Genomic DNA, 20,322 nt, shown 5'->3' with positions numbered 1-20,322 from the left:
TTATTTTTGATTAAATAAATGCAGCCTTGGTGATTATAAGAGACGTCTCTCAAAAACTTTAATAAATATACAGACCCCAAACTTTTGATCTGTAATGTATAGTAGTACGTGGCGTGTAATATGGCAAAAATCCAGATTGAGTGTATTGAACAGTTTAGGAAATGGATTTGGGTTACAGAGCTGGTCTTTTTGTGAAATCCTTGGTCACAGCTTCTCTTTTCTGTTACTGTCCAGAAAGACTGCTGGGTTTTGTCTGCTTCATGGCCCCAGTTAACCTCCCTAACATACTACGCTCTCTACTTATGAACTTTTATATGCAATATACATTCTGTAGTCGTCTGTTCATATTCTTGTTATATAAACCCTCCAGTTACATCTGTCTTTTCTCATTGTGCAACCTCAACTTTGTTTTATTAGGCCTTTATAGTTTATTTAATATTTTATTATGTATACTCTATTCCAGAATATTCTGTAATCTTGGATCTATTATTGTAGTTTAACGTCCAACCGTTCACTCACACATATCTTTAAATGATGTTCCTGTGGGGTTGGCTGCTGGTCTTTGGCAGTAAGTCACAGTTCTTTATGTAGCATGGCAGGAGGGCCCTTTTAAGGTTGTTATAAATTGGCAGTGTATGCAATATTAATTTCACCAGTCCTGCAGAACATCTTTGAAGGGTCGCTCTAAGGTGCACGATTCTAAGTTATATAGACAACAGGTCAACAGGGGTGGGCTCTTACGTAACCCCAGATTTGGCATGTCACACTGGTTAGCACATGGAAAATAAAGCAAACTCTCTCTTTCTTTTCTTCTTATTAAAAAAAAAAAAAAAAGAAAGCAAATACCAGTCAAATCTTTGGACACACCTATATGCGTTCTTTACTACTATTTTCCACACTGAATAACAGTTATGTCATCAAAACTATGAAATAACAAATAATAGATAGATATAATAACATCTCGACATGTTTACCGTTTTCACAGATGGAGTTTAGACACTGTCTGGTTAAGTGAGATAAATGACTAGTTCCTCTGTTCTGCACATGGGAAAAGCAACAGCAGTGCAGATCCTCAAAGTCTACTTCCCACCAGACACTGGAGAAAGGTATTTTATCATAGTAATCCCTTTAATAGATCCCCAGCGTATAGACATCCATACGTTTTCAACATTTGGAGTAAAACGTTTTCTAAAAGCGTTCACACAGAGGTTTCCCTATCTTCGACACTGATGTCAGATTGTGCGTATGATTTTTCAGGTAGGAAACACTGCCGCCGTGTGGGGAAACTTCAAATGAAACCGTTTCGCAAGTGCTGATTGTGGAAATGCCAAATGGCGCTTCTGAGGCGCCGTATTATTCTCAACTCAGGAAATGTTATATCATTGTTTTTAAACAAAATTGTTTTAATGCTCATATTTGGGGAAGAAACTAAATTTACGAATATACATTTATTTATATGGCTTGCAACTAATAAATGTGTTAGTTTTATATTTGCAAAACTACTTTTTTTTCCATATTTAAAAAAATAAATAAATACAAACCATAACCATCAAGAGTAGCTTAGATACTTAAAAAAAAAAAATTCTAGATATAAACTGGGAATAAAAGAGAAAAAAGTAAATAAATGACATCACTTACTCGTCGAATATATAATATCGAATTATATAACTCAATAAACAAAGCAAAATCAGATGTACAAATACTGAAATATTACAATATTGCTTTTATAATGTGATATTTACTCAACATTTAACTACAACTATAAATAAATAAATAAAAACGTCTCTGATTTTTGCATATTCATTGCCCAAAGCGGAAGTTTCATTGTGATGTCACGTGTACGTATTCCACGTCACGGAATTCACAGACATGGTCCGTTTGCAACCCAAACCAAGCGGATAACTTGGGTTGTCGGTCTTGTAATGTTGTAGTACTTCACAGGATATAGACTCAGGACTGCATTGGTCTAAAAGAGAGCCGAAAACTCTCGAAATCGGAGGCGCTGAGTTGCTGGGCGAGCCCGCCTGCCGTTTTGCAGGCTAGCTCGCTAGTTAAGTAGCCAGCAGCCTTGACGACGAGCTGAGTAACTAATCTCAAGACAGCCATCGAGGCAGCCTGTAGTTATTTCATTTTACCGTCCTCTTGTATTGCGTAGCCATGGCAACTCGGCGACTAACCGATGCCTTCTTATTAATGCGGAACAATGCAATCCAAAACCGGCAGATTTTGGCTGAGCAAGTGAGTACATACGACCCCCGTCGTACTCTGAATACACGTAGCAATGCTGCGGTGAGTCTAACGTTCATTGTCTGAATTGAATGTTTTCGCGTGCGTGTGTGTGTGTGTTGGATTCTCAGCTAGCTAGACAACATCCCTAGCTAGTGATGTTTGTTGATGTCAGTTGTCCAACAAACCTCCACTGTTTTGTTTGCTGTGTGCGGAGCTGGCAGGTCTGTGCTAAACAGCTAGCTGATCATGAAACACTTTTCATACAGTCGCATTTTCAGTTAACTCACACGGGAATGGCAATGAAATGACTAAAAAGGTGATGGTCGTGCTAGTTTGCGGACGTTTAGGTCATCAGTGTATCTGCAGGGAACATCATGATGTCAGTGACCCCACATAACGTTAACTTAAACCACCCCCTTAAATATAAAGCAGATGTATATTTTCCGATCCATTTTTATTGTATATGGAACAATATTAATCATTATATTATAAGGAGATGTTCATTGGCTTTTATATTGTCGATGTAGCAAAAATAAGTGATGAAAATATTAGCTGCGTGATAAAGTGTCACTTGAAATTATGAAATTATAATGTCAAATTCAGTATACACTACCGTTCAAAAGTTTGATTCGTTTTTAAATGTTTTTGAAAGAAATCTCTTCTGCTCACCATGGCTTCATTTATTTGTAAAAAAGCCTTTTTCTCTCAATATGTTTTATATTTAAATGTATTTCTTTTGATCAATTTAATGCATCCTTGCTGAATAAAAGTATTCATTTCTTTTACACAAGTCGTACTGACTCCAAACATTTGAATGGTAGTTTTTCCTGAAATTTGTAATGATGATATAACATCATTTTAATTAGGCTAAACGTATAGAAATTCTGGTTATCTGGGAGTTTATATAAAACAAAGTTAAAAGATTTTAACATTTTTATAAAATCATAATTTATGCCTCTTTATATCACCTCCCCTTAAATGACTCGAAGCTGTTATAATACCTGCTGTTTATGCATTTAAATACATAATAACTAATGGTGAGCTTTATTGCTACATTTATAAAAGTTTTTTGTGAGACAACTTTGTCTACAGGATATACTTTTGTCTAATTATGTTTTTACCGTTCTAAAAATGAGACTCCAGACAGAGGAAGGCAGTATGTTTTGTCTTCCAATCTTCTATAGATATTTCCTACAGATTAGCTATGCATCACATTTTTCCTTCTCTTTGATGCTGGTGGGCGGACTGGTATCCAGCATGATTTTAGATAGTCCTGTATCTTTATAGGGCAGGGTTCCTCAAATCTTGCCCTGGAGTGAGTTTAGCTCCAACCCTGATCAAACGCACCTGAGCAAGCTAATCCAGGTCTTCAGGATCGCTAGAAAATCACAGGTAGGGGAGTTTGATCAGGATTTAAGCAGTGGCCCTCCAGGACCGGATTTGACAATCCCTGTTATAGGGTATCGATTGGGTCTTGACAGACAGATCTGTCAGTGCGATATTTGTACCTGTGAAGAGTGACAAAGTTACTAGCACGGACGTCATTTCAATCATATAGCATGCCTGCTTGTGTTTTGTCTGGTGTAGTGGCTCCATTCCTTACCATCTGCTTGCATGTGGATTTTTCCCTGTTTGCACTTCTTGTGATCTAACTGAGCACTTCTTGCACTATCTTGCAAAAATCCTTACTGAATCTTCTGCTGTGCACTCAATGTTCAGATCTACAGTAATCGTGTCACTTTGTTGTTTTGGGTTAAAAAAAGGATTTATCTTCCAGCTTGATTATTTTACAAATTCAGTAACATCAGAAAATGGGTTGATTTTTCCAAACCTAACATCTTATCTAGTGTGTTTAGGATTGAGGATTGAGATGTTGAAGTTATTGGGCTGGAATGGACAAATCTTTCATGCCTTGAACTTTATAGCAACGTTATGCATTTGATATACATAATGCACATAGGCTACATATGTATTTTCATCTTCTATATTAACATATAAGTAACAATTTGCATTTACTGTTTTTTTTTTTTTTTGTTCTTGATTTGTCCAGTTCTGTCCAAGTCCTGCTGTCAGTCTTTTTTATGCTGATCACTGCTTTTTGTCTTGGGCTCCTCTGCTCTCACTCCTCTTGTCCCTCCCCTTCTCTTCTATCTCTCCTCTTATTGGATGGGACTTCGCCGGGCTCTTCCAATCACATTAGGAGTTTGATGAGGTAACCTTGATGTTTTAACCTAAGGTTATGGGTAGATCTGAATCGACGTCCCATTGCTAATCTCCGCCCCCTTGGTTACGGATGCTAGTTTAGACTAGCTTTACAGAACTTCCTGTTGGAAAGAATTATTTAATGTTAATTTATCACGATAAAAATGTCGATTTACATGCTCATTTAGGAATGAGAGAATGCATTCAAAACTATCCAAACACACACAACTTACATAGACTTGCATTAAAAAAGAGCAAGAGCTTGATAATAATGGAACAATAGTAGGATAAAGCAGAATTGTTCAGTTCCATTTTTAAGGCGGGGCTTAGTAAAGGGTCAGTTTTTGTGCAGAAATTGAACTGGAATTTTCTGTTTATTAAATATTTTGCCTAATTTGATGATGCTTTCAGCTACTACTAATAATACTTGGGCTGGGTATCGATACAGATGTCCCGATTCGATTCCGATTCTCAATTCAAATCTAACATCAATTTCAAATATTATTAAAGACAAGTAAACAGTCATTAATAAATAAAAAAAAGAACAAATAATCAAACAAGCAATATCACCAATAAATAAATACAATATAACAAAGATATGAATGAAATAAGCAGTGCTTTTCAGGTTTTTCAGGTAGATCTAACAGTAGTTTTCACAGGGAACGCTAGTTCTCTTTCGGGTCTTCTTACACTTGAAGGTGGACATGAATCCGGCATGTTAGGCACTGAATGAACGACAGGGTCCCCACTGTCACACAAGGTAAATCTAGCGGAAAAGACTAACATCAAGCAGATATTATGTTCAAAGTTTTGCGAAAAATAAATACGGAAAAAAGATCGCTTTGTGGCTAATGAGAATTGACATCGATTCAACCACATTTTAAAAAACTATTAATCAAACTAAATATTTGCCCCAGCCCTAAGTAATAAATAATGCAGCTACATTTTACAGGTTTACCATATTTAAATGTACTGCACAGGTATTCTCAACAAAGAAATGTAATGTTTGCTTTCATGTGTCTCCTTCTGTCTGTTAGTTGGCTGATGATCGGATGGCCCTGGTGTCAGGCATCAGTTTGGATCCAGAGGCTGCTATCGGTGTCACGAAGAGACTCCCGCCTAAATGGGTGGAGGGAGTGGATGAGGTAATCAGATGATTGTTTTAAGCGTTCTTAAAAAGAAAGAATGGAATGCACTGTTGATCATTGACATTAAAGGAATGTTCCAGTTTCAAAACAAGTTAAGCTCTACCGACAGCATCTGTGGACTGCTATACAATACTAGAAGAAATCATTTAGACTCATCCCTTAGTTTGTACAAACGATCAAAAATATCTTAAGATTAAAAAATATGAAGCAGCACAACTGGTTTAAAAATTGATAATATCTTGAGCAGCAAATCATCATATTAGAATGATTTCTGAAGGATCATGTGACGTGACATTTTAAATATATATTTAAATAGAGAAGTTATTTTAAGTTGTAATAATATTTCATGTTTTTTGATCCTGTCAATGCAGCCTTGATAAGAGATTTCTTTTAAAAACTTAAAAAAATCTCACCGACCCCAAACGGATTTTATTTTATTTTTTATAAATAAATAATGAACTAATTTACTGGTAGGTCTACTGTTCTAGGTGGATGATGCATTGTATATATTACTGTAAACACAGTTTTTGCTTGTATTTACAAATGGAGATATCAGTTAAAATCATTCCTGTATTTATCCTGAACCTACAGGATGAATATCTGACTTTCACATACATAGTCATAGTTCAGCCGGAATATTGATGTCCTCTGTTTAGAGACAGACAGTGAACAGTGAATTCCTTGTTCCCACAGATTCAGTATGAAATCACACGTATTCGTCAGAAGATGAAGGAACTGGCTAGTCTGCACGACAAACACATGAACCGTCCCACGCTGGATGACAGCAGTGAGGAGGAGCATGCCATCGAGATCACTACACAGGAAGTTACACAGGTATAATAGCACACACACAACTCATGTTTTATTATTACTGTGACATCTGTTAATAACTAAAGAGGTTCAAGTGGACACAGGAAAACTACAGCAATTGATCACTGCACACATCATAAAACGAAACCATTTTCAGCATCTGCATATGTGTGTGTAGATGTTTCACAGGTGCCAGCGGGCCGTGACGGGGCTGCAGACTCAGAGTCATCACTGTACAGAGCAAGAAAACAGGCTGTTGACCAATGTGGTGTCTTCACTGGCCCAGAGCCTTCAAGAACTGTCAATCAACTTCAGACACACTCAGTCAAGCTACCTAAAACGTAGGTGTATGCACACAGAAACACGAAATATATGTTGACAGGGCTGTACAGTGCGACGAAAAAATCAGTCAGTGCGACTGAAAAAATGTACCTCGAAGCACACTTTTTTTTTTTTTTGGAAGCATACAGTTTTGCATGTGTGTGAGACGGAGCAGCTTTTTTGTGTGAATTGAGAGTTTGTTGTGTGCTTGTTTGTGTGTGAGGTTGATCTAGGGCTGCACAATTAACTGAAATGAAACCAAAATCGCCATTTGGCTTAGTGCGATTATGAAATTGCAAAGTTTTAAATAAAGGGCCGTTTACACTACATCATTTTCACCTAAAAATGGAACGTTTTTTTATGCGTTTTGGCCGGTCATTTACCCGACAACGCCGTTTTGGGAGTCTGAAAAGGCAAACATTTGAAAACGGGTTTTTGAAAGCGATATTGTTATCGTCTCCATGTAAACTACAAAAACGCGAATTTGTGAAAATAGTGACATCATGGCATAGTGTTTCTTTACAAATTGACATTGCCAACTACTGGCCTGGCAGCATGATACAATGTTCTTAGTCATTTTCATGGATCCGTGTGAACGGGGATTGTCATCTGTACGCGAAAAAAAAGCAAAGGATAATCTTTGTTGTGTACCCTCACCCTTGTGTTCCTTAGCTTCCATTCATCCTTCAATGGAGGCTCTTTGAAATACAAAATGCTGTCATTTTCACTGTATGCTCAGTTCTTTGATTTGCTTTTATTTTCAGGCATGAAAAACCGTGAAGAAAGATCCAAGCACTTTTTTGACTCTGGTCCTCTTGTGGATGAAGATGAAGATATTGCGTTATATGACAGAGTGAGAATGTTGTACTAATACTCTACATATTAATTCTTTCATCTCTAATTCCAAATGTTTAAGTATTTATGCTACATGCATGTTTACTTATTGGGGACCATATTGATAATAAGCCAATAAGTGTTTTTATTTTTTTGCACTATTGTTGGAAGCAGATAATATCCATTTTAATATGGAAAACTATTAAACACATATATTATAAAGTTTGGATGCCTAATGTCCTTAACTTGTAAATTCTAAATTCCAGACTATTTGAGTAAATGCTGTATAGATTTATATTTGATATTGTCCATAATATGAAAATAAAAATGATATATATATCATTATTGTCAGTACACTGTTGACATCTGTCTGTGTGTGACTAAGTGTCTTTCTCACTCTCTTAGGGATTTACAGATGACCAGCTAGTTCTGGTTCAGCAGAACACAGTGATAGTAGAAGAGCGGGAGAGAGAAATTCGACAGATCGTTCAGTCCATCTCTGACCTTAATGAGATATTTAGAGATCTTGCTGGGATGGTTGTTGAACAGGTCAGTGCTCTTCTTGATGGAATAAAATATTAAACAGAGCAGGTTCCATCCTTAACTTGTGCATTTTTAGATTCTTTATATATATACACACACACACACACACACACACACATGGAGCTGATTGAGACGCACCCTGGGTCCCCAGGAGAGCAGGGTTGAAGACCTCTGCATTAATGTCAATGTATATATTCAATTCAGGGCACAGTCCTCGACAGAATCGACTTCAATGTCGAGCAAGCTTGTGTCAAAACAGACGAGGGGTTGCAGCAATTGCAAAAGGTGAGGCCCTTATCAAGCTTGATGATGTGTCATGGGTTAATTGCTTACATTTACTTTTTCAGTGACTTGTTGAGTAATATTAATGGACTTTGCAATATCCACATGACAGTTTAAAAGTAATATCGCATAGTAGAGATAAAAAGCACACTAAATGTTTCTCTTTTCTTTGTTAGGCTGAACAGTACCAGAAGAAAAACCGCAAGATGTTGGTCATTTTAATTCTCTTTGTCATAATTGTTATTCTAATACTTGTTCTGTTCGGGACAAAGTTTAGTTGAATCATTCCATGGCCTCTAGGAGGGATCTACCTGTATGTATGAGAAAAAACACGTATTTCTGTGAGTGTGTGTGTGAGTGTGAGTGAGAAGGTATGCATGCTGACTTTCAAGACTGTTGTTTGAGGGTGGATTAATTGTTGAACGGATGGAGCTTAAGTTTTAAAGTACTACACAACAAAATGAAGCAGATAAGGACGCCCACTGCTGGCCACCGAGTGCAGTGTCTGGAGACAGTTCATGGGTTTAATTCTCCAGTGAAGAGGCAGTGTTCGTACCCAGGATCCTTTCAGTTGGAACCATCAGAGGGCCGGTTTTCTTCATTTGTCTCGCAAAAGCACAGCACTTATGAGCATGGATGCAAGATGGCAGCATGTTTGTCTCAACCGCCCTTGTCATCTAATTTGAAGAGTAAACAGGAAGACGATGGGAAAAGATATGAACATGATCATATGTGCTTGGGTGAATCTCTTCAAAAGAATGTCCAGGTCATAATTCACCACACTAGAAAGAAATATGAAATCATATACAGCATTTCCTAAAATTTGTGTGAATTCTTCATATTTTCCCATTATTATTTTTTTTATTATTTTTGCATTGTGAATCACATTTCCCCTCTCAGTTATCATTACTGTAATGCATCATTTAATTTTAAAGCAAAAATTAAAAAGTAAAGTTGCAGTATTACAGTATTTTTACTGTATAACTATTATAAAAATCTAATCGGAATCACCATTAACAAAAATGTAAAGGAAAGTGGAATAAGCAGGAATGGCCTTAATGGACATCAAAATAAATTCTCAATACAAACTCGTAATGTATATTTTTTAGGGGGTTAAATTTCACCCGAGTGACACTTTCTTGGTTTCGGTAGTGAGCATCTACAGTGAAACCTCAGAAACCATCTTACAGTGAAAGATGCCTTTGAATCAGATCTTGCTTGTAGGTTAGGATGTGTGTGTTTAATGTGACGCCACAAAGTCTGTGTTTTTCCGTAACTCAATCTTTTGGAATGTCTACTTTTGTGTATGTTTGTGCGTGTGTGAGAGGAGATGCACTGACACTCAATCAGCCATGGAGGAAGTTGAAGAAACACATAGTCGAAGCATGTTCTTTCTACAAAACTTTTAATTATGCTTTTTTTTTTCTTTCTATTTGGTAAAATGCATTGGGATTATGACCGGTAATGAATGAACTGAATGTTACATTGTCCTTTGTGAGCTTTATGACAAAGCGTTATTTTCTCTGCTAATGTCGGCGGAGGTGTATAATGTACCATCATGTGTTTGTCTGTTTTAATGGCAGTGTTGTTGTCATGATATCAGTATCATTTCAGTGATTTATTCAGTGAAAGCGGGAGTGATTCATCAATTTTTGCTTCACTCTCTGTTCCTTGCCTTAAAGTGTGGACATCTGTGTGTGTGCGCGCTACACTTGGATGTTTTTTAAAAGCTTTGCTTGTCCACGTTTCATTGGTGTTGTCACAACCGTATCTTTCAGTCTGACCTTTGATCTTAAACTGAACTTTGACCTTCAGTCCCAGACTGAAGCTCGGTCGGGTCTGCTGACTGACTACAACTACTGTCCCCTGTACAAGATGAAATTATTTATTTTAGATGCAAATACGTGTACAGAGTTTATGGAGTTCTATTGTTGTCTGTTGGTAGCAATGTCTGGAACCTGGGCTGTTTTTGTTATATTGTAATGATGATTTACTTTTTTCTGTCCTTTCAAAAATCAATTCTTGTTGGCTTTTGTAAAGGGTAGTTGCACCACTACTGTATGATGGGGTGAAATGATTACGTTGACCAAGATCCAGAGACAGGTTATTCTTATGTTATTTTAGAAGGTAAAGAGAAAATATAACTGCACATTCAAGGCTTAAATCCATTTCATGTGGTTTTCTCCATGGTTTTGGTGTGAAACCCAGTGTGAATATTATAATATTTTTCTGCCATTACGGTACTACTGTATGCTATTTGAACCTTATGTAAACATGTTTTCAATGAAATTAAAACAAATATATATAAAAAGACAAATGTCTGTTATTTTATAAATGCACAATACATAAGATTTTTTTTTTATCACCTCAGACATATTGATTATCAGTTGTCACTCTACATCTCACAGTACAACTGATATCTTTATCAGTTTATATGCAGTTTCTGTAAGAAGTTGCTGTTCTGTTATAAATATCTCAGTTTTACATGCTGAATTTTATCTTACGCGTTAGCTGTAAATACCAGCAACTGCACCAAATGTAATTTTTTTTTGCTTTAGTTGGTCGTAGTTTAAAATATTTAAGCCTCTTGCTTTGTCTTTAAATTATAAGTAACACTTTAAAATAAGGTTTCATTGTTGCACTTTAGTTATAGTTAGCCTAACTACATAGTTAACATGAACTGTAGGCCTACTTGCATTTACTAATCTTATTTGATGTTCATTTCAACATTTATTAATACATTTTTAAAATCAGAAGTTGTATGTTACCATTAGGCATTAATGCATTGTGAATAACAACTGTTTTTATTAACTAACTCTAACAAAGGTTAATGAATGTTGTAAGGAATAAGCTTAACGTTACATAGCACACTGTTAGTTCATTTTAGCCAATACATTAATAATGTTAACAAGGGTTATTGTAGTGTTACCAAATGATAAAACATGACGTGGTTCTTTGATACAGGTATTGAATGATTAACATATTTGTACACCATGAGATACTGTCCCCAACTGGGGTCATCCCTATGTTCCCACACTTCTAAGAATTTAATTTTTTACTGAAAATTTTGAAAAATTTAGTCCCTATGTTCCCACAGCCCTATGTTCCCACAACCCTATGTTCCCACAACCATATGTTCCCACAGCCCTATGTTTCCACAGTTCTATGTTCTCTCAAGATTTTTCTAATTTCAAAGATTTTTCTCAAAATGAAACTCTAAGGCAAGTCATTTTTATACCGCATTCAACCCCCCCGTCCCCCGAACTTAGTTAGGCAGGAAGTGCCAAGTCACCAAAAGGTCGGGAGAAATCTATCAGGAACTCTATGATCCCACATTTCTAGGACATTTTCAAAATTGAGAATTGTGTTCATACATTTCCCTATAATTTCAGCAGCTAGTCTACACTACTACAGCTAGTCTTATATATTTATTTATATTTTAGTTTTTGTTTTTTTTGTAAGGTGACCTTGGGTGCCCTGAAAGGCGCCATGTAACAAATAAAATGTATTATTATTATTATTTTCTCCTTTCGTTTCTTACTGTGGCGCAGTTGGGGAGTTGTACAGACTTGCATTTCACTGTGGATAGCACATTGTGCTCATCTTGTATGTGACAAACCCCATCTTGTATCTTGTATCTCTTGGAAGCACTTTATAGTGTAATTTGTCCCCACAATATTTGGTGAAGGGGAGCGTGCCTATGTTCCCACAGCCCTATATTCCCACAGCCTTATGTTCCCACAGCCCTATGTTTCATCATTTCCAAGGGTTTTTTTTTTCTTTCCAAAATTAGGCCGTTCCCACATTTCCTTTATCATCAATTTGCGTCAGATTTTATCCCCATTTCTCCCAATTTGGTAGTCACTTACACTATCCCTAACCCTAACCTTTTGGTGACTTGGCGCTTCCTGCTTAACTAAGTTCGGGGACAGGGGGGTTAAATGAGAGAACATAGGACTGTGGGAACATAGGGCTGTGGGAACATATGGTTGTGGGAACGTAGGGCCTAATTTTCAAAATTTTCAGTAAAAAAAACATTCTTAGAAATGTGGGAACATAGGGCCGTGAGAACATAGGGCTGTGGGAACATAGGGCTGACCCTTGGTGGGTGGGGAGCTATAGCAGACAGGACCGACCCCCCTGGTCCACGGTATTTGCTCAAATGGCTGATTGTATTGGAAGCTTGATCCCTGGAAACCGTGGAGGAAAGGTGTTAGTTGTGCAGAACTTCCGTTTCCACCGACATGAAAGAAGAGGTGAAAAGATTCACTGGCGTTGCTGGCGCCAGAACTGCAGAGCAAAAGTGTACACAAACCTACTGAATGAAGAGGATGACGATCAAGGTATCAGAGTCATTGGGTTCAATGAAGAGGACCATACCCACCCCCAGGATGAAACCATGGTCAGCAGAGCTCATTTCCGACAACGTGGTGTGGCTCAAGTGAGGCAGGATCCAACGGTGCCAGTGAGACGAGTTTACAACGCAGAATTTGTGCGACATCGTCGGACAGTCCGAGGTGGAGGTGATAGACCAGCAATACTAAGCAAAACTAATGTTACTACAGTATTACGTTTTGCATTTTATTAGCGCTTTTTTAATTATTCGAAAACCACTGAATAAATATGTTGATTTAAATAAATAAATAAATAAATAGATAAGTTAGATAGATAGCGCTCTTAGCACAAGGGCTCGCGAGACGAGCGAGAGGTTAAAGTGCATCTTCCTTCTGAAGAGAGATTGTCATTCGGCTGGAAGATGGCGAACGTTCTGCTCGAGTTCAAGGCTTCTGCCGGGGACTCAGAGCCGCAGAACCGCCCGGTCCTCATCGTCGGCCAGCTCGCCAATCTGCAACAGATTAACTGGACCCAGGTGAAAGGGAAACTGCAGCCAGTGGTCACAAAGGAGGTACGTAATGTTTAATAAAAAGTAACTCCGCTTGTAAATAGAATGTCGTTAGCTAACAGGCTAAAGTTCTGCCTGGACTGACTAGTGTTGTGTAACAGACCGCTAATCTGCATTTAGTAATGAAAACATCGGTTATAGATAATAAATATAAAAAAGATTATTCAGATAATTTTAACAAATTAAATTACTATTCTTGACTGGCTCTTAATTTAATGAAATAATGACGCTTATTTTACAGTTCTGATTTCTTTCCACTAACAAAAGGTACCATGGTATTACCCTGTCTATTGATGTTGCACATGACAAGACATGGTTTTCTGGAGATATACAATATGACATGGTATTCTTTAAAATATAAAGACCACTGCAATATCATGGTATTTTGGGCGTACTATGGTATTCAAGTACTTCCAGTACTATTTAATACCACTTACACCATGGTAATAGTAATACTGTGGTATTTTTGACATGGTACCATGGCAATATCTTTTTACTTTACTGTGCATGTCCAGCTGTGATAATCATTAACATACTTTGGAACACATGTACCAATGATTAAGAAAATGATAATCATAAGGATGCGCTTATACCAATAACCGATAGTTCTTTATATTTGAAAGCCGATAACCGATATATTGGCCAGTAAATGAAAATACAGATTTTTATTTAGTAATTGAGGGCTTAATTACAAAACCAAAAGTCTCACCATAAAAAGCCATGTCCGAAGCACACAGTTATAATGTTCTCATTATAATTTTTTGTAGCCTAATATCACAGACATCCACTGCATATGTTGCTCTTAACTGTATTTTCCTTTTTTTGAAGTGATTCAAATCATATTTCAAGCAATTCAAAACCATCATGGCGAACAGTGAGCATCTGAAGTGTATCAGCTGAAGGAAATAATCCATTAATTATCGGCTTTAATATATCGGGCCGATAATGATAACATAAAAATGAACGTAAAATGGCCGTTATATCATGGATCACTAGATAATCCTCACAAGAATCAGCACATCTGATATTATTATTGTCATACAGCCAGTACTTTCTTACAATTTTAAGCACATCATGTTGTTTTGTAATGTTTGGTCAAATCTGTAAAGTGCACATTTATCATCATTAAGATTTCCTGATAGACCTGACACTCTGGATTGTTTCAGTTTGCTGCTATTGCTGCCTGTGCATGTGATCTATATTATAATGTTATTGTTCTTCACACTGTAGATTAGGTTTTAGGTTCACAAGCAAATAATATTGCATTGTACTACCATTTTGTCGCCACACATTTTTGCTTATGTGTGCTGTATCTGTATTTGCATTCAGATATGGCAGGCAGCTTTGTCTTCTCTGAACCCCAACCCTACGGATAGTTGCCCGCTGTATTTGAGTCACGCAGCTGTGGCAGCCCTTCCTTCACGAGTCAGCCGTCACAACAGCCCATCATCTGCCCATTTCCTCACCCGTCTGGTCCGAACCTGTCTGCCTGCTGGCAACAACCGCTGCATTGTGGTCAGTCTCATGTCACAACATTATTCGTATGCTTACAACTCTTATTGTTCAAAAAAACTAGGGAAATATTTCAACTGTTTCAGACTGCATTGGTTTTAATAGCTTGTTGCTTAATGCTTAGTCTTCATTTCCCTTTTCTTTTGCTCATGATTTCCATGTGATGTGAACAATCTCTGTTTAGACAGATCTGTAACAGTAACTCATATGAAATTACATTTTAAAAAGTAAAAAAATAATAAATGGTAAACATTAAAATCATAGCGTTTCAAAAGTATAGTCACAGCACGTTAAATGTTAGAGTCAAGATGCAATTTGTTGTTACTTTCTTTTGCAATCAGTATTATGCCACAAATACTGTTGATGCGGCTTGAAACATTTCTTCAAATTTCACGTTAGTTAAAATGGTACGTTTATTATTGGCTTCTCAGATGGTGTGCGAGCGCTCTGAAGTGTTCGCATCAGCGTGTGCCATTTCCAGAGCTTTCCCGCTGTTCACCCGCCGCTCAGCGTCTTCCCGCAGGACAGAGAAGAAGCACGTCGCTGTGGAGTTCGTGTCTGTGGGTCAGGACAACGGCCCCCTGGAGGTCTCCACTCTGGAGGTAAAGTGTTCCTCAAGTTGGCTAACTTACAATCAGCTCAAGCCACTGTTACTAGTTCATCTATGTTTATGCATTACATCTGTATGAATGTGCAAGTGTTTGTTTCCAGTGCCTTGCCAATGCAGCGGATGGAGTTCGTCTGGCTGCTCGAATCGTGGACACTCCGTGCAGCGAGATGAATACTGATGACTTCCTGGAGGCAAGCGTTTCTCCTCCATGTCTGGATATCTCTGTGAAACACTGCTTTTAGTATTATTTAAATACTGTTAGGGATTTTATTAATATTTTGAATTGGTGTTTATTTTTATATTTTCAGGTTTCATTTTAATTTTAGTTTGTTGTAGAAGGACTTCGTCATTTTTAATTCGTTTTTTTGGTAACGCTTTACAATAAGCTTCCATTAGTTAATGCATTTACTAACATTAAAGTCCCCGTGAACCGGAAGTTGCAAACGACTTTTCTTCAGTGTTGTGACGTATTTCCCAGTGAAAAGGAATATTGAACAGAGGGCAGGGTTTTACTCTAGTGCTCCTCCTCTCCATCTCTCACTCATATCAGACTGACGGTTTGAGGGGAGTGGTTAAGCGTTTCCCAACCCAAGCTGTCAAACTGACGTCATCAGAGAAGGAACGCCATTCCAGACCGGAAGTAACTTTTCAGATTTTGATTAAAGATTACGACGGCAAACAATTTTTTTTCTGTGTATTAACTTGCACGGATTAATTGTTCACCACAAGATCAGAAATATGCGCTAACAAAGTAAATAGGGTCAATTTTGATTTCATGTCGACTTTAACAATACATTTGTTACAATAATTATTAATCTTTTTAATGTTAGTTAATAAAAAATACAACTGTTCATTGTTCATGTTAGCTCAGTCCATTAAATAATATGAACAGATACAGCTTTTGATCTTATTGATGTATTAGTAAATGCTGAAATTAACTAAGATTAATAAATGGTTTGGAAATATATTTTTATTGATAGTTCATGTTAACTAATGTTGTGAAGAATAGTTAGGAACTCAAGAGAGTCTGCTCACTCCACCAAAGAAAAAGTCATCAAAGAAGCGAGATAAAATCAATGTTTGTCACATGTGACCTTAATCAATGCCAAGCTTACAATCTTGCTTGGCATTGATAAAGGTCACATGTGACCGGAACGTTTGCCTTTTCTATAGTAAAGCATTGATTTTATCTCGCTTCTTTGATGACTTTTTCTTTGGTGGAGTGAACTAATGTCGGTTACCTTATTGTAAAGCGTTACGTTTTTTATTTTTAGTTAGTTGTAGTTTTAGTTTATTTTTATTTAATTTTCTCATTTGTCGTTAACAGTAACAACACTGAAATTGTTGAAATGGACTTTTCCACTCATGATAGTTTACGCAATCTTCTGCAGGAAATCAAGGCAGTGGGGAACGGCTTAGGCATCACTCCAACTATAATTAGAGGAGAAGAACTGAAACAAAAGGGCTTTGGAGGTAATCACGAGATTGTTCTTTAAAAAGTCAGCTGATTTTTCGGACCTATGATGAAAAAGATGAGCTTGCACAAGATGAGTCAAAGGATATGTTACTTTACAACTGCTGACTTCGGGCTTATTCCTCCAGATGAGGTTTTTCTGGCACTTAAAGGAAAATTGTGCATGTCATTTTAAGCTTGAAAATGCAAGCGAGCATTACGCTGTGCATATGTTCATGTGTGCGAAATCCCTTTCTCTTTAGGCATCTATGGAGTTGGTAAAGCTGCCCAGCATCCTCCTGCATTGGCTGTTCTCAGCCACACCCCCTCAGGTGCCACACAGACCATTGCCTGGGTGGGCAAGGGCATTGTCTACGACACCGGGGGTCTCAGCATCAAGGGCAAAGTAAATACCACACCTCACCGTCAGCCTAGTAAAGGTGACGTAGTGTGACATTTTTTGGGGAGGTATTCATATTAAACCCATTCCAGTGTAATGTGAAGTAAACAAATTTCACAAAAAAATGGCATCAAAGTGAGAGTACGTCAGACCAGAGACGACAGATATTTTGCAATGCTGTTTTGTGTCGCTAGAGGCACAGAAATGACACTTCACCTTTAAACTCCACGCTATATCTGCAATTACACCATTTAAGATGATTGGTTTTTACTTTTTTTTATTTTTTCCCTAGACCACAATGCCAGGAATGAAGAGAGACTGTGGAGGAGCCGCGGCCATTTTAGGAGCTTTTAAAGCTACTGTTAAACAGGTACTGCAAAAAGATTTAGTTGATTTGGCATAGTGAATACTAGTTTCATTAGTGTTTACATTACAAATGCACCATATTCATCCCTGACCACATCTGAATGTGGTTTGATTGAGCACAAAACATTTTGTAACCCATTTACATCATTGAAATCGCATCCCACAAAGCGGATGTTAATACCAGGTGTAACCTTAGCCCATGTTTTAAACTGATGTTGACTTCTGTTTTGTCTCAGGGTTTTAAGGACAACCTTCATGCGGTCTTCTGCCTGGCTGAGAACTCAGTGGGACCTACAGCCACTCGACCAGATGATATACACACTCTGTACTCTGGAAAGTAAGTGTTGGCATGTCAACTACTGATGTATAACTGGTTGTGTCCTATCCCTTTGACTAATGTGTGTTTCCATTGCTTCTCAGGACAGTGGAGATAAACAACACCGATGCTGAAGGGAGGCTGGTGCTCTCAGATGGTGTTGTATATGCAAGCAAAGATCTCTCTGCCGATATCATACTGGACATGGCAACGCTGACCGGCGCTCAGGTGTGTTCGTGCTGACATATTAGTCTGTGAAGATCTTCTTTCTTAAGCCTGAAAAGATATTAACTCCATATTAAATTTCAACGAGATGTGTGAGTACAGGTTTTGACTAAGAACAAGATCTTGTATATTGATATAAAGTGTTTGAGACAAGAATATCAGATAACGCATTGCTGTTTTAAACTGCTTATGGCTGGTGCACTTTGGATCTCAGCAGAAACTGGTTATATCTTAACTTAGTCTTGTGTGTTCATAATCATGTGATGGAAAATTTTGTCTTCTGTTGGTTTTTTTAAAGAGTTCACTCTGAATCACTTTGTCATGCGGTTTAGTCACTGAGATCCTCACTGGTGCTGACAAAAATCCCTTTGAATATTATGATGATGATCAGTGTTGCTGATGTACTTCTATTCAGAAATGATGCATTAAATTGATCAAAAGGGACAGTAAAGGCATGTATAATGTTAGAAAATATTTATATTTCAAACATGCTATTCTTTAGAACTTTCTATTCATCAAAGAATCCTGAAAAAAATGTCAGTGTCCACTAAAATATGAAGCAGCACAACTCTTTTCAACATTGACAATATTAAGAAATGTTTTTTGAGCAGCAAATCAGCATATTAGAATGATTTCTGAAGGATCATGTGACACTGTACACTGGGGTAATGATGCTGAAAACTCAGCTTTGCATTACAGAAATAAATTACATTTTAAAACATTATATGAAAATAGAAAACATTTTAAATTGTAAAAATATTTTACATTATCTCTACTATGTTTGAACAATTAAATGCAGCCTTGGTGAGCTTAAGAGATTCTTTAAAAAAAAAAATCTTGCAGACCCAAAGCTTTGATCTGTAGTGCGTATATTGCATTTTATATCAACATGCAATTTCATTCTTATATGGAATTGCCACTTTTCTTTATCTGTTTAATTCCCAGTCAAAAAAAAAGTCCAGTCCCACTCTACTCAAACATCCTGTTTTACGTTGCCTTTATTGTTTGCCTTTTCCTCCTGTAGGGAATCTCCACAGGGAAGTATCACGCTGCTGTGATGACCAACAGTGAGCAGTGGGAGGCGGCTTGTGTGAGAGCGGGCCGCAGCAGCGGAGACCTGGCACATCCTCTGGTCTACTGTCCCGAGCTTCACTTCAGTGAGTTCACCTCAGCTGTGGCCGACATGAAGAACTCTGTGGCGGTGAGGAAAAAAGGATGAGATGGGTGTGGAGTGAAAAATTTAGTGTTTTGTTTTATTTTGTGTACTTTTATTTATTTTTCTATATTTATATTATTGTATTGCTGTCTGAACTATTAATTGTCAGTTCTCCACAACCTAGGACAAAATTAAATTTTTAAATATTTTATTTTTGATTTACCTTATTTGACTATTTATCTGTTATTTTAGTTTTTTGTATTTTTTTTATTTATTTAATTTTATGTTTGTATCTTATTGCTGTCTGAACTGTAATAGTCAGTTTTCCACAACCTTGGACAAAATAAAATTAAGTAGTAATTTAAGTATTCTGTGTCCACAGGACCGTGAGAATGCGCAGAGCTCCTGTGCTGGCCTCTTCATTGGCTCTCATCTGGGTTTTGATTGGCCTGGCATTTGGGTACATGTGGACATCGCTTCACCTGTTCATGCTGTGAGTATATACTGAGCATAATTTGAAATTAAGCAAATTTCTTCAAGAATTATTAATAAGTCATCAATGTGGATTGTCAACAGGGGGAGCGAGCCACTGGTTTCGGTGTGGCCATGCTCTTGTCTCTGTTCGGCCAAGCGTCTGAGGACCCCTTGCTCAACTCTGTGTCCCCGTTGGGGGCCGGCACAGTCAAATCTGCCTCTGAAGACCAGATGGGGAGGGATTGCAAGAGGAGGAGACTCATCTAAGATGAATTCAACGGTTCTTAATCTTCAAAACAAAACATCAGTTATGCCTTGTACATGTTATTTCACAAATATTACATCTATTAGACACACACACACACACACACACACACACACACACACACACACACACACACACACACACACACACACACACTCCTTGCCCTATACCATCCTGTACTGACCACCACAGATAACCTCCCTCAGTAAATTGACTACATAGTTATGAATTTAAATAAAAGTGCAACGTTGTCTCAATGTTTCGTAATGTAGT

At 37.4% G+C, this 20,322-nt stretch overlaps 2 protein-coding genes across 6 annotated transcripts; both read left to right on the top strand.

Annotated features, from left to right (window-relative positions):
• The first annotated feature begins 1,823 nt into the window (after positions 1-1,823).
• On the top strand, positions 1,824-10,183 carry stx16 (syntaxin 16). Of its 5 annotated transcripts, none has more exons than XM_079883128.1 (8): positions 1,824-2,289; positions 5,469-5,576; positions 6,273-6,413; positions 6,568-6,730; positions 7,475-7,563; positions 7,950-8,093; positions 8,292-8,372; positions 8,546-10,183. In XM_079883128.1, exons 1-8 carry the CDS (start codon positions 2,158-2,160, stop codon positions 8,648-8,650), a joined length of 963 nt encoding a protein of 320 aa, XP_079739254.1. In that variant the 5' UTR covers positions 1,824-2,157; the 3' UTR covers positions 8,651-10,183. The 5 variants fall into 5 exon arrangements, with proteins under 5 accessions (XP_079739254.1, XP_079739256.1, XP_079739257.1 ...); XM_079883130.1 differs by having other exon boundaries at positions 1,824-2,300; XM_079883131.1 differs by having other exon boundaries at positions 1,827-2,242.
• A 2,348-nt stretch (positions 10,184-12,531) lies between these two features.
• npepl1 (aminopeptidase like 1) lies at positions 12,532-20,306 on the top strand (the record flags this gene model as incomplete). Its single annotated transcript, XM_079882791.1, has 13 exons — positions 12,532-12,892; positions 13,103-13,275; positions 14,602-14,787; positions 15,216-15,386; positions 15,496-15,585; positions 16,786-16,867; positions 17,111-17,253; positions 17,540-17,617; positions 17,850-17,950; positions 18,034-18,157; positions 19,179-19,355; positions 19,693-19,803; positions 19,887-20,306. 13 exons carry the CDS (start codon positions 12,532-12,534, stop codon positions 20,049-20,051), a joined length of 1,962 nt encoding a protein of 653 aa, XP_079738917.1. The 3' UTR covers positions 20,052-20,306.
• Between the last annotated feature and the right edge of the window lie 16 nt (positions 20,307-20,322).

This window comes from Squalius cephalus, assembly GCF_949319135.1.
Source record: "Squalius cephalus genome assembly, chromosome: 10".
NCBI lineage: Eukaryota > Metazoa > Chordata > Actinopteri > Cypriniformes > Leuciscidae > Squalius > Squalius cephalus.
The sequence above is the reverse complement of the archived record's forward strand: the minus strand, read 5'-3'. Positions and strand labels throughout refer to the sequence as shown.